Consider the following 14,757-nt stretch of genomic DNA (forward strand, 5'->3'; position numbering starts at 1 on the left):
CCGTCCAGAACATTGTTCCCGCCTTTATACAAAATTCTAATCAACTCTGGGTTGGGGGGAAGGAGAAATAACACTTGGATTTGGAGAGCGTTGGATTTTGGTCTGTGATCAAAGATGATACCCCTGTACTTCCCTGGAATTAAAACAAAATTGAAAGCTGTCGCATACTGCAATTTTAGAGCATCCACAAAGACAGTCCAGGCCCTGAAGCTGACGGAAAACATGACAGCTGACCGCCAGCCAGGAATTAAGTGCCTCGTGTAAAACCAAATCGCAAGGCCAATTCACAGCCTGCAAATCCCAATTTTTTAATTTTATTTATTTAGATTTATTTAAAGCGTCTGTCATCCCCCTCCCTTACGCCAGAGCACATAAAAATGCGTCGAATCAAAATTTACTGTCACAATTTAGGGCTTCTTTAATCAAACAGAACTGACTTCAGCTGCCATCGAAAGGGAGGGGGTCAGGCACACGTCCCTGGGGAGGCTGCTCCGTAACCAGGGGGCTGCCACCGAACAGCCCTTTGTTGGGTATCCACCAAATGAGCTTGTTTGATTGACTAGACACTCAGGAGGGCTTTCACCTAGGGGAGCTTAACTCTCTGGCTTGGTATCCTTTCGTCTGATGTATGCTGCTGTTTGGTTTTCATTCTGGCCTTGTCTTGCTCGAGATCCTCGGGTCTCCTCTTGTAGGTTGGCTTGATTTTTTAGAAAAAAAGTTGTAGTCAACGTGTTTGGTTTTTTTCCCATCGACAGGCTTTGCACCTTGTTCACCGTTCCAGCAAATATCTGTATCCAGCCAAGCTGGATTAAAGTGATTAAAATATCAACCGGCTTTTGTCATTGTTTATGAAAGCCCTGTGTACCCTTAGACCCAGCCCTGCTTTGCATTTCGTTTGATTAGGAAACAGCTTGGAATCGGCGTAAAAGGCTTGTGCCTACTCTGCTGTGACGCCTGTTTATGGAGCTCTCTCCTTTTGAGCAGCCCTTTTAAACATTTATACAGCGCTTGCTTGCTCCAAAGAATGCTTCATCTGATTGTAGCCTTAAATGCCTCTGAAATGTTTTGTGGTCTGATCTTTAGATTTGCATCCTTTTAAGCCCCCTGAATTGAGAAGGTGGTAACCTTGTTTGTGATGGCACCATTGGTGAATCATACTTGTATACAAGGAACAGCTTTGTATCAGTTTTGTAACCTGCGTCAGGCCTCCCAATAGGAACTGGAATAGTGGGAAAGAAAGCTGTGTGAGAATGTTTCCTTGGAATGTGTACAACACCCAGAGGATATGCAGCTATTTGTCCACAGAAGTGGAGAGCAGGGAAAAATATTCCATCTGCCTTCAGCAACAACTAGACTGGGAAACCAGAGTGCCTTTGGTTTGCTCACTAACGTATTGCTTGAACTTTCGTACACTTTATTACAGCATCAAAAGACTGGCTGGGCTGGATTGAAACCTGCAGGCCGCTCGCAGCGCTCAAAACTAGGGGTTTCCAAAGTGCCTATCATTTGACGTTATTGCCAGGAGAGCTATAAAATTGGCTTGTGTCAAGATTAACACGGAGGTTCCTGGGGAAGGTAGCCGATAAAAGAGAAATTGACCAGATGTTCCTTCCACAGAGAACTAAATGCATTGTAGTAATGTGATGGGATTGAATAGATGAATCTTTAAGTTTTCCAATATTGTGGTTTTGCAAGGCTTCCATCTAAATCTCTCTGTATCTACTTCTGGCTTCCTCAGCCTTCTGTAATTCTGCTCTTCTGTTTCTAGAGGCACCCCCCCCCCTCCGCAATAAGACTGGAAACTCTGCTTGCAGGGAGCATCCTCGGGAGGCATCATCCTCTCGCCCTCAGCAGCTGTGTTCTCTGTGATCATGCTGGAGTGGCAGGATGGGGGCAGCTGTACACAAGCTCTGTCCAAGTTATACCCCTCAGCACTTCACTAGTTAAGCCAAGTGTGAGGAAGTGATTAGGAAGAAGGATCCATTTCATAGAACATCAGAACACCTGAACTAGCTGTGTTTAGGAAGCGCTATAATTGGAAGCCTGCAATCATCCATGTTTCACCTTTCTATTCCCGTGGCCAGTCTGCACGCTCGCGAGGCTGGGTCCCCACAGCGGCGGAGGCTGTTGCTTCCTGTTATTCTCACCCTGTCCTGTTTCAAGTTCCATGGGGAGCAAACATCCTTTTATAGCCTGTATGTTGCAATCATCTATTTCCTTGCAGAATATGGTGATGATGCAGGAAACTGTATCCCGAGGGGATGTTGTTTCCCATTCTACTCCAGAGTAGACAACTGCCGCAGAAACTTTTATCTAATACTTCAGCTCCTCTCCTTGTTGTCCCCGACTCCTTCTGCGCTGCTTCTAGGGAAATGCAACTCAGGAGAGACATCTAGTGTGTCACAAGGAGGACTCCTGAGAGCCAGCGTGGGTGTAGTGGTTAAGAGCAGGTGGATTCTAATCTGGAGAACCGGGTTTGATTCCCCACTCCTCCACCTGACTGGTGGAGGCTTATCTGGTGAACCGGATATGTTTCCGCACTCCTACATTCCTGCTGGGTGACCTTGGGCTAGTCACAGTTCTTCGGAGCTTTCTCAGCCCCACCTACCTCACAAGAGATCTGTTGTGGGGAGAGGAAGGGAAAGGAGCTTGTAGGCCACCTTGAGTCTTCTTTCAGGAGAGAAAGGCTGGATATAAATCCAAAATCATCTTCTTTGTGGAGTAAACATTTTTTATAATGTAGCCCAGATCCCAGTGTGTGCTCACTATGGTTTTTGCAGGTGGCATATCTGTGGGTTATAGAAGCTTTGATGAGCTGCCAGGATCCCCCCCCCCCCCCCCGGTATTTAAGGAAATACCAAGAGCTGCATCTGATGATTGGTGTCAGTCACCTTGCGATCTGTATAAATCATCCATGTCTGCATGTTCAAGAGATATATACGAAGGGTTGCCCGCCTACTCAATCTCTTAAACTAATCTCGCCAATTTCATGTGGCCAGCCACTTAATTGCAAACTCCTGTTTTTTGTCATGATGGTTTGTGTTTCCTGCATCGTGATCAGATTTCAAAACATGGCTTCTGAAAATTTCTTCACCACAGGGGTGGACTCCCAAAAAGCATCCAGTGTGATTGTGTTCAAGGGGTACGTTTTTCAGAAAGCTGTGGTTGATTGCTGCTCAGTGGAAGGCAAGTATTTGCCGCTGTGTGTTGTGTGAAATTGATTCTCCTGGAAAAGGAAAATTTAGTTGCTGATGCCCACTTGTGTTGTGTGTTGTGCAGTGCTATTCTGAACTTCTTTGGCATACCCCCAGTAACTGCCACTGGCCTGCTTGCTGGGTTTTGGGTGTTATGTATGTTTATATGTTTTTACTGAATTATTTTGAGTGTGTGTATACTCGAAAACATCTCAACATAACAAAAAACATTGAAAATACTGTTTGATATTCACTGGATCAGAGGCCTTCTTCGGGTGGAAAGGTGGCATACAAATTTTTTAAATAAAATATTCAGCGTTGAGCCCCAACAAACACGTATTGGGGTGCCAGTTTCTCATTTTTATTTATATGGATGATAGCATACTTTGCTTTTTGGACACATTTTAGACTCAGCTGAGATTCCCACTCAAGTGCCAGTTTCGCTCTGTCTCTTCTCATATTTACTTGCGTGCGGGTATGTCTGATTACGTTCCCTATAAAACAAAATGAAAAACCCTACAGGAGTGTCTCCCAGAAACATTAGTTTGCCTCGTGACTGGAAGAACCTCTACCAGTTCTCCGCGTTGTGTGTCCTGCGGCATTATAAACGTGGAGCCTGCTGACTCTGTGAGAGCTGAAACTTACTCGTATTCTGTTGCTGACACGGTGGTGGCCTGGCCTTAGGTTTGTGGTGCATGTCTTCCTCCTACATGGTAGTACAGTGACTCACCGTCAGCTTCTACTACTTTCTTCTTGCCTCCTCTCAGTCAAAACCCCACATATGATATGCCCACCACATTCAGGGCAAAGCCGCTGTCAGTCGCTTCGTGACAACCAAGATGTGTTGCCAGACGAGAGTCCCGTCGCTTTTGCCGGTCTCTTGGTGCTCCTGTGGCTAAGCCCCTGTTGGTTGATTATTCTCCGCCATCTGCAGGTCCCAAACCCAATCCCGTCTCTGCCTTCAGGGCCCCGGAGTGGCGCACCTTCTGGACTAATTACGTCTGGTATTCAATCAGCAATCTGGCAGTTTTAAAGAGGCAGCTAGACTGGCTTTGATGGAAACCTAGTTAATGTTCTTTATTGCTGTCGGCCTAAATGGTTCGTTCAGAGGAAGCTTGTTTTGTAGTCAGTATTTCCTGGAGTTGCAGCAGTGAAATTGATGTAGGAACTTGATGCAGTTGACATTAAAAAATAAAAAATCCATTGTGTGCACGAAAGACATCTTCTTAATTAGAGGCTGACTTCTGTGATTCAGGTGCTCGTTTTATGCTTGAAGTGACTTGAAAAACGAAATTTAAACTCTCAACACCCCTTATCAACCGTAAAAACAAAAGTAGCATCCGAAGGAAAAACCGGCTGCAAATTAAACCTGGCTGATCCCTACTCCCAGTGCCTTTCTAAACAAGAAAAGCTTGTCACTCCTCCTGAAAGGCTTCAGGGTTACAGTTCAGTGGACGTCCTCCAGGCTGGCCATTTCGCAAGCAGAGTTGCCCCCTCTCAGGGTGAGACATGGAAGAAAGCACCAGATTCAGGTGAGAGGGTGGATGTAAGACGAGAAGCAGTCACATAGTTGCTGGGCCGGGAAGGGCTTGAGAGAAGAAGCAAACGTCTTGAACTTGGAGGCTGGCTTGCTATGGGATAGGCAGCGCATTCCCTCACCTCTGCACATCCTCCCAGAAGCAAACAGCAGCATTTGGTGCCAGCTGAAAGACCCACGGTGTCTCCAAGGGTAGCTCAAGCCGACTCCTGTGCAGCAGTCAGACCGTGCGTTGACAGAACCTCATGTCGTGGAGGAGGAGGAGGAGGAGGAGGAAGTCTCTTCGAGATGGGGAGCCGCCTTCACGGGTTGTTGGCAGAAGGTGTCCTTGATCCAGCCTGACTGCCAAGGCATACAGATCTTGAACCTTTCTTGGCTATGAACCTGTTCTGTTAGCAAGTCAACAGAAGACCAGTAAAACCACCCTCCATACAGTAAGCAGCCTTCCATACCATCATAGCAGCCATCTTTGGGTAGTTGCTTTCAAACCTAGTTGAGCACTGAAGCAGCAACTTCTAGTTGCTTAGTGAAAGAGAAACAGCATAGTGCGGACTCCCAGCTTTTGGCTCTTTTGCCTAGGAAACTTTGAGCAGAACGTTGAACTGGGCAGCATCCAGTGACATCCTTGCAAATACAGCAAGAACCACTTGAGAACTCTGTGTGTGTGTGTTTGTGCGCGTGTGTGCGCGCGCACACGCATGTGTAAACCAGGTTTTAAAAAAATAACTGGCACCAATAACAGCCACCATGAAGTAGGGGCTGTAGACAGAGAAAATGAGTGATGCTAGGTGTATCCTGCTTTTTTTTTCACTGTGTTCTTTTCTAAATTTGAGACGGGCCATCCATAGAAGGTGCTGGCAGGTAGAACTTTCCTGGTTGCTGATATACCTGAAGGCCACAGGCAGAGACTTTGGATAGCTGTTTGAAGCTGTGACATTTTAGAGGTCATGAATTCATAGGAAGTTGCTTGACGGCCTGTAACGCATACACATTTGAAGTCCGCTTGGGCCCTTTTCTCTTTCTTGTTTCTCCAGTTCTTTGTACCGTAATTCTCTTTTACCTGCCAGCTTTGTCTCTTTGACTTCCTTTCCCCCATATTCTTTTGAATCTCATCCTCCTTTCCTGTCCCCCTGTTCTCCCCTCCCCCCTTGCTGCACTTTGCCAGAGAGTAAATTCCTTGCCGTGTGTGGGTTTGAAATTCTTGCGAAGAACAAAAGTCTGGTGACCTTCCCATGCAAACTGCATCTTGGTGTTATCTCGTTTATATTGCAACGCATGAAACGTAGCACTGCTAACCGTGAACAGACCGGGTCAGAATACCTAATGGATGATGATGATGATGATGATGATGATGATGATGATGATGATGATGATGATGATGATGATGATGATGATGATGATGATGATGATAAAAATAAAAATAATTTGGTAGTCATTGTCCCCTGGGTCAACTAGATGAAAAGCTTGCCAGAAGTTGAGTTGACGACTTGGATGCGATGATGCTGCAAGAATATTGGCCTTGCTGGAAATACACACTTCCGGGCTTGCTAGAGGGGGAGGCGAGTGAGTTTGGCTGCCTTCTAAGGAGTCAGCATTGGCTCCTCTTGTAATTGCAAGCGTGACTGGAGCAGGAGGATCAGAATGTGACTGAAGCCAGAAACGACCCTGACTGGTTTTCCAGGTTTCGCCAATGAAGCAGGAAGAAGTCCTCGGCGCTGCGTATAACGCCTGCATTCCTACTTTGCCCTCCAGACACGTGGTTACCAAAATAGGGGTTCCTGGAAAGAAGGTACTGGTGAATGAACAGGGGCCAATTTTGACTGACTGACCCCCCCCCCCCCAAAAGGTCTTGTTTTTAATCCAGATGAAGGGAAACGGAGAAACTGGTTTCTCGAATGCATCTTCCTGATGCCAGAGTGAGGGTCCCAGTGTCAGAATCCTGCCCTGTAAGGTTCAGCATCGACACAAGGAAGTGCCATCTTACAACAGCATAATTTTTATAATTGGTTGCCTCGGAGTGTGGAGATGGCCAGCGGCTCAGATGGATTTGAAAAAGGATTATCACCAAAATGCAAGGAACAGCAGGATTAAATCCCCAAACCACCAACACTTGGAATGAACTGCTGCAGATAATACACAAGGATCTTTTTAAAAAGCATTTTCCAAATGAAATCTTATACCACTTAGCACAGAGACAAAGTCTCCTCCATTTTCCATTACACCGAATCGCATCCGTTTATTTCGGCTAAGTCTGTATATGAAATCTTTCAGTGGGGATCAGTTGTTGCCAGGAGAAAATAACAGTTCCAAGTTGGAGATGCTGTGTGCAGATGTTGGTGGGGGGTGTTTGATAATCTTGTCGTTGGCTGTTCTATAATGAATTCTTGCCTGGGTGGTGGAGATTAGTTAGTCTATACCACTTCAGTACTCTAAAGGTTAAGGAACGGTTACTCTGCAAGCAGGAACCTGGTGTAAGAACTGCCAAATATGCAATTTTGTAGTTCCTAATGTCTGGGTGGGAAAGATCCAGACTGGGGGCAATTGGACGTTGACTGGCATGAAAGTCTTAGGAAAACTCCAGGATCATCAAAAAAATTCAGTGATTAGATGAGAGATCTGAAGAAAAGTCATTCTCTCAAAATGGGACACATGTTGGAAGATAAGTTTCCCATTTTGACAGAAAACTTTTCAAGGCTCTCTTCTGTAATACCCTGTTTCCCCGAATATAAGACATCCTCTGAAAATAAGCCGTAGTAGAGGTTTTGCTGAAGTGCGAAATATTAGGCATCCCCCGAAAGTAAGACGTAGCAAAGTTTTTGTTTGGAAGCATGCCTGACGAACAGAACACAGAAAAATAAGACATCCCCTGAAAATAAGACATAGCACATCTTTGGGAGCAAAAATTAATATAAAACACTGTCTTATTTTCGGGGAAACACAGTAGATACCAACAGGTGAGATATCTGCAACTAGCCATTTCTCTGGGGAGACGGTTAATACATTGTTAGCAGATTTGATGTGCAACTTACATCGATGTCAATTGATGTAAGTTACCATTATGGAAAGATACGTGAGGTTTGGGTCCTACAGTAAGTAGCATCTGGCTGTATTTTGAAATGGTACTCTGAAAGATGGATGTGTATGTATCTCCCAAACGTAGTGCCTTCCAAACACTAGTGTGTGTTTTTAAGGTTAGGCAAACGTGCAGAGGTTGGATTTGTAGTTATTACCTAGGATAGTTGAATAGAACCTCCATATTCAAAAGCAGTGTTCCTCTGGATGCAAGATACTTGCGAATCAAGCAGTACAGAAAGAGCTGTTTCCTTCATGCCCTGCCTGTGAGTTTGAAAGCGGGATACCATAGAAGCTTGAGCTGGATTTGTTCGTTAGCTCTCTTGCTTTTTGAACCAGTGTTGGGAATTCTTTGTCAATGTGTCTCTAAAGTCATTCCTGTTCTGGAAAAATTCCTGTCTGGCTTCTCTTATAAACGTGACTTTTAAACACCAGAAGCCATGTTGGGGTTGGCCTGACTGCGCCACAGTCGTTTGAACAAAAGGCACAAATGTGTACAATGATGTGGAAGAAGGTGGTGACGCTTCTGTGGATCGCTTTAGGTCAGAACCCATCTACCTATATCTTCCTGTCGTTTCCCCAAGGCCCGTGCTTTACGCAGGGCTTACGCAATTGACGATTGCGACCCGCCGCGTTGAATTCAGTGTATCAACCTTGTACAACAGACCTAGGTGGGGTGGGGACGCAGTAACCTCTTAGTCCTCATGGCCTGTGTTTGGGGATTGCAAAGAAGAAGCAAGCATGCATGGTTTTCATGGAGTGTCATGTTTGGACAGGTCTGTTTTTAAGCATTTGGTTCAACCTTTAATATCCCCTGTATTTAAACTGATAACTTGTGGGTGGCACACTGTGAAAAGGCTTTCCAGCTACTCTGCTGCATGTGCATCTGGGAACACTGGTCCCTTCTGATTCCCAGGTGTGTACATGGGCGTGTATAAGATTTGTGGGCATGAATGTTTATATGACACACACGTTGTGTGGTTCTCACAGAACACCTCAACACCACTGCTGTTTCCCACTGCAGTTGTAATATATGAAACAAGAAGGGCGGTGATAGTGGTGGTGAAAATAATGGTTTCAAGTACTCAAGATTGGGACAGCAGTAATTGTCTTCCGAGCCTCTGGGAGATGGCACCATCTGGTGGCAGAGGATCACACTAGCTCTGCTTCACCGCTGGTATAAAAAGGCCTCAAGACTAGATGTCTAGTGCATTTGGGCAGCTAACAGCAAACAAACCTGCTTGGTCTGGCTTGAAGGTTTCCAAACACAGAGTGATAACTGTAATGCAAAACTTTCTGTTATGGGGAGCTCCCCTTACGATAGGATCAAAATGTGCATTATACAGTGTTACAATTAAAACTGCGGCTGTTTGGAGGATCTAGCCGGGCATGTGAGCATTTTGGAATGTGAAGGTGGACGGGAGGCTGGCTGAATAAGGGGCCTGGAAGGAAGGCTGCTTGATGTGCAAGGTGTGGGCACAAGGTGTGGGTCGGAAAGATCTTACTGTGAAGGGGATCACCTTTGCTATTCCGAAAGTTTGCTTGGTGAGGATTCTGCCCTGAAACCCAGTTCTGGGACACAACCGTTAGAATTGTGTGTGGGTTTTTGAAGGAGGAGGAGGAGTTTGGATTTATATCCCCCTCTTTCTCTCCTGTAAGGAGACTCAAGGGGGCTTACAGTCTCCTTTCCCTTCCTCTCCCCACAACAGACACGTGAAGTAGGTGAGGCTGAGAGAGCTCCAGAGAACTGTCACTATTCCAACATCACCCAGCTGGCATGTGTTGGAGTGCACAAGCTAATCTGGTTCCCCAGATAAGCCTCGACAGCTCAAATGGCAGAGCCAGGAATCAAACCCGATTATCCAGATTAGAGTGCACCTGCTCTTAAACACTACACCATGCTGCTCAAAGTTGCTGTCGAGACTCTCCAAAATGGCCTGTGCCAGGGGGACACCTCCACACCTGCCAGGTAACCTTTTTTTGGAGCAGCTAGAGTCCATAACTCACTAAGCTCTTATACACGTTAACTTCTGACTCGCCCAAGCACCTGAAATACTAAAAATGTGTTGAAGCTGCTGGCCATGGCAGCGAAGCTCTGCTGCCGTTCCCTGAAAGCGTGAAATATTTCTTCAGCTCCAGTTCTAGCAAATGAAAGGGTTTCTCTCTTTGATATCGTATATAATTGTAGTACTGATACTGTGCTAGCTTCAAAAGTGTGTCTTTCCACATTAGAGAGATCATAAAAGTTTTGCGGATTTTTTTTGAAACCATTCCTGCAGAACTGAAAACAGGGTTGGGCGGGAAGGGGGGGCGGGTTGTTCCTTTTGGTGTCAATCCTTGAATTTAGTTTGCAGATTTCACGGAACCACGTGTAACGCTGTGGTTTTTCACAGCAAGGGCTGAATATACATACTGACTGTGGCTTCCCGCTGACAACTGTGGAGCCGTTATCGACTTCACACCACTCAAGTCTGCCACCTCAGAACTGTGTCTTCTCGAGACCAATTTTCCCCGCCGTGGTTCATTCTTTATATAAAAAGCAACTTGTTACCATGTAGGGTGCTTTTGATAGACATTGCCGATGAAAACCGAAGGGATTATGAATCCGTCATTTCTGTTTCGGTTACACTAAGGTTTTGTCGCGGGCGAGAAGAGAAGTTTACCGTTATTAAAAGAACCGCATTGGATCGCATATCATGTCAGAACACTTGCGCACAAAATATTTTCAGTCTTATTGAACAAAAATTGATTCTCTCCTTCCCATCCCAAGAGCCAAGAGCCCTGCTCAGAATTGCAAATTGTTATCTGAATACTGGAACCTCCCCGTGCCACCTTAGGAGTTTTATCCAGCTGTTATAAATTATTATTCTGGAGACGAAAATGTATGAATCGAAAAGCTAGGGAACCAGATTTTGCAAAGTGAACCCGTTCAAAGTTGCCCTATATTGCCTATGAAACGTAATACAAAATTTCAGCTCAAGACGATATGGTGAATTATAAATATTGAAGGTTTAAGACTCATAGGTGTCAAACTCGCGGCCCTCCAGATGTAATGGACTACAGTTCCCATCATCCCCTGCCAGCATCATGGGAACTGTAGTCCATAACATCTGGAGGGCCGCGAGTTTGACACCTGTAAGTGAACCGGAAGCTTTCTAGCTCTAGGTCTTTTGGGCAAAGTTTGTGTCAGAGGATGCCAGTGTGCCGCGATGTTTGTGTGTCGTGTGTGTTGACTGTTGTCCCCTTGTTCTCTTTACAGGGATTGACTATAAGACCACCACGATCCTCTTGGACGGCAGGAGAGTCAAGCTGGAGCTCTGGTGAGTGTATCTTTCAGCTGTTTCCCAGCATGTCTCAGTTTCCCTCTCATCTGAGAGAGAAGAGAGCTTTGATTCTTGCAAGTAAAGTGGTGGTGAAGCAGAGCTTATGCCTTTCGGGTGATGAGAGACGTTCATAAGCCTGTCTCATTTTCTACGATTAGATGTGCGCCTCCTGTTCTTCCAAAGCTTGGCTCCCAAGCATCTGTCTTCTCTTCTGGGCCCAGTTCTTATTGACTTCTAGGTCTCCTTCTTCCCTTTAAAGGTGAGGTGTAGGGGAAGCAAAGACAGGTGTGTGTTTCAACATAGTTCATCCCAAGGGGTCCTAGTACTGTGGTTTAGGGCCACCTTCTTCATAGGATTGGCTTGGTGCTCAAGCAAACTTGTGAAGTCACATGCCACCCCTCTGGCATTTTTAGCACAGCAAGCCAATAGTATGCAGAAAAGCTGCTGTGGCAGAAGTTATGTAACTTCCTGGCTGGCACTTTACATTTGTATATGTGAGAAGAGCGCTCCAAAAACCACATGCAGGTATCTTAAGGACAACATTTCCTAGAATCAGAACCCTGTAGATGGCCAGCGCTGAGAGCGGCGTTTTGAGTGTGTGCGGCTGGGTCATGTTTAGGAACTCAGAGTTCCTCTGGCTCCCTTGCACGGAAAGCCTGGGAAATTTAATACGGGGCGATGGGGCTTCCAGCTGCTTGTTACACACCCCACCCGGGGCTGAAGGCGGCGTCAGCGTACTCGCACTTCAGTAGGTCAGCATGGCACTCAGCACCACATCACAGATGTCTGCAGACGCCCCTCGGTGAGCTGCAACGTTTAAATAAATGTGAAGGCGTGCCTTCGACCCATACAAAGGCTGCGAGGCAGCTGGTGTCCTGAGTCACCCTGTGTTTGTTTACTACGGAACATGTTGTACTCCTCAGTGAATCCTAAACATTGCATGGGTTGTCGTGGGCCTCCAGAGTAGCCGCCACACTCTGGATCCAAAAAGGCCTTCTCTCTGCCCAGAAGCAAGTTAACCCTGTCTTGAAAAGCTACAAAACCTACTCCAAACCATAAGCTGAGAACTCTGTGTACCCAGAGACGGTTTCCAGCTTTGTTCTAGCAACAAAAGAAAACACCCCCAACTGAAGACCCCTGTTCTAAGACAACATCTAACAATGTCGTTTTTTTAATTGGTCGTCAAGTCACTGTCGGTTTCCAAGGCAGGAGACTTTCAGAGGTAGTTTGCCATAGCCTGCCTCTGCAAAGGCTTTCAGAGGTGGTTTGCCATAGCCTGCCTCTGCATTGTGACCCTGGTATTCCTTGGAGGTCTCCCACTCAGATACTGAACACTCAGTCATAGGTGTCAAACTCAGGCCCTCCAGATGTTCATGGACTACAGTTCCCAGCAGCCCCTGCTAGCATGGCCAATTGGCCCTGCTGGCATGGCCTGATAAGAAGTCGTGAATCCATGATTTTATCTGGAAAGGGCTGATTATTTGACCTCGCCTAACTAGGCTAGAACTCGGGGGCTGAAAGTGTGTGACTGGCTCAAGATCATCCAGCAAGCTTTCGTGGCCCAAGTGAGGATCCGGGCCTGGTTTTCCCAGGTCCTTGTCTGACTCCTGACCTACCATGTGGCACTGGCTCAAACAAGGTCATTCGGCAAGGCAAACATTTTAGCATGTGAGCATCAGTGCAAGTCTTTTGTGACACAGTTTGGCAGTGGAGGGGGAGGTCAGAATTGATCTTCATCCATTTTACAGCATTCCTCACTGCAGGTAATTCTCCCACAGATGAGAGGTTCTTTATTGAAGTTGCTTTAGCAAACAGCCGCAGTATGCAGCCAGCAAAACTGTAGACATTTGTACGCATAAATTCATCACAGTAATTACTGTTTGTGCATCGAAAGCCCCATGTTTGAAAAAGGTGGTATACGGTCTGTGCGGAAATGAGGCTGAGTAGTCGTTACTGGGCTAAGTTAGCTCAGCAAGGCATTTGCAGCGGTTGGGCTTTGTTTAAGTATTTCAAGGGTTGCTGACGCTGTCGGTTTGCCAAAAGTAGTACCTGCAAGGGCTTGCAGTGCAGTCAACAACAGGAGAAATATAACACACCACAGTCAAATAAAAAACACAAAATGGTAAAGAGGCACAGAGTTTTAAAAGTCCAGCAGCTTGAAAAGTTTTACAAAAGCTGCCACAGATAACCACTAGAATTGAAATTTGCATGGTCAGACTTATCCAGAGAATCTAGCACAGGTCTGCAACTTACGGCTCTCCAGATGTTCATGGACTACAATTCCCACCAGCCCCTGCCAGCATGGCCAAGTGGCAGAGCTGATGGGAACTGTCGTCCATGAACATCTGGAGAGCCGCAGGTTACAGACCCCTGATCTAGCACAATAACAGTTGAAGAAGAAACTGGCCATCAGCACCCTCACAACAGAGCAGGGATTTGAACAGTGTTCTCCACATCTGATACTGGGTTCTCTGGGCCATATTGGTAGTTCTGAGGTGAAGCTAAGCTAAGGCCTGACTTCTGTAACATGAACGCAGGCAGCGTGCTGGTGAGCTTTTAATCACCCTGTAACATATCCTGTCGGAGGGGCGCAATGCGAGGGGATGGAGAATTTGCTCACAGACCTAAAGGACTTCTAAGCAGGATTTTCGACACAGACGCTTGTGTGCCCTGAGGTGCTGTAGGCGAGAGAAGGTGAGTTTCAGGAGGGCCCCAAGACACTTGCTGCGGTTTCTACCAGCAGAATGCGCTCTGGAAGAGTTTCAGTGTATCCAGATATATTCCCAATTATTCTTAAAGCTCTTAACACAGAGAGAGCACATTGATTGTGGAGAGAATTAGCCACACTGAAACAATGAATAGATTGCTAAAAATATTCCTTACGTCTACCATGAGCATAGGAATTATCATTCTCTAATGCAGGGGATGTCCTTAATACAAATCTTCCAAATGTGAGTGAATCTTGTCTTTGTAAGCCTTTCACGCATTCGAAAGATCAGAAGACCTTACAACCACTGTATTTTTTTGTTCCAGGGACACGTCTGGCCAAGGGAGGTTCTGCACCATTTTTCGGTCCTACTCCAGAGGAGCTCAGGTAAGTAGTGCCGACTGTTTGTATATGTGAGTATCTGTCCCTTTTTCCCAGACATCCCTTGCTTCCCGAGCTTATTGTTGACAGCTAAAAGTGTTTAGAAAGGACTGAAAGATTTTTTGAGGTTTCCACGCAGCTCTTCTTTCATGAGCAGTCGACCTGGTAGGAGAATTTGTCTTGCTGCCTGAGAAATAGGAAGAATCCTTGTTCTGGGGTTCGCTATTCCGAGCTCTTAAGGTCTCCCCCCCCCCCTTTCTAGTTTAAAGTTCTGTGCTGGAGTTGAATCAAAGCTGTCCAGTTAAAAGGAAATAAAGTTTATTTGTGGAGAATGTAGCAGCATAGCCAGATGCTTCTTGTAAGTTTAAGGGGACTGGAAAGTGATGGTGGAGTTTGACTCCATCCTCCAAAGCATCCTTCCTGCTTAGCCTATGGAGCAGCAGTGGCATAGTGGTTAAGAGCAGGTGCACTCTAATCTGGAGGAACCGGGTTTGATGCCCCGCTCTGCCGCTTGAGCTGTGGAGGCTTATCTGGGGAATTCAG

At 46.1% G+C, this 14,757-nt stretch overlaps 1 protein-coding gene across 2 annotated transcripts in view; it reads left to right on the forward strand.

The window, feature by feature from the left end:
• The window catches only part of RAB40C (RAB40C, member RAS oncogene family), a 35,046-nt gene that overhangs the window by 10,854 nt on the left and 9,435 nt on the right, over window positions 1-14,757 (forward strand). For both annotated transcript variants that reach the window (XM_048494723.1, XM_048494722.1), the window contains exons 3-4: window positions 11,063-11,123; window positions 14,160-14,220. In XM_048494723.1, coding sequence (XP_048350680.1) covers window positions 11,063-11,123; window positions 14,160-14,220 — 122 coding nt within the window. The remainder of the gene's footprint in view (window positions 1-11,062; window positions 11,124-14,159; window positions 14,221-14,757) is intronic.

This window comes from Sphaerodactylus townsendi, linkage group LG04, assembly GCF_021028975.2.
Source record: "Sphaerodactylus townsendi isolate TG3544 linkage group LG04, MPM_Stown_v2.3, whole genome shotgun sequence".
Lineage (NCBI taxonomy): Eukaryota > Metazoa > Chordata > Lepidosauria > Squamata > Sphaerodactylidae > Sphaerodactylus > Sphaerodactylus townsendi.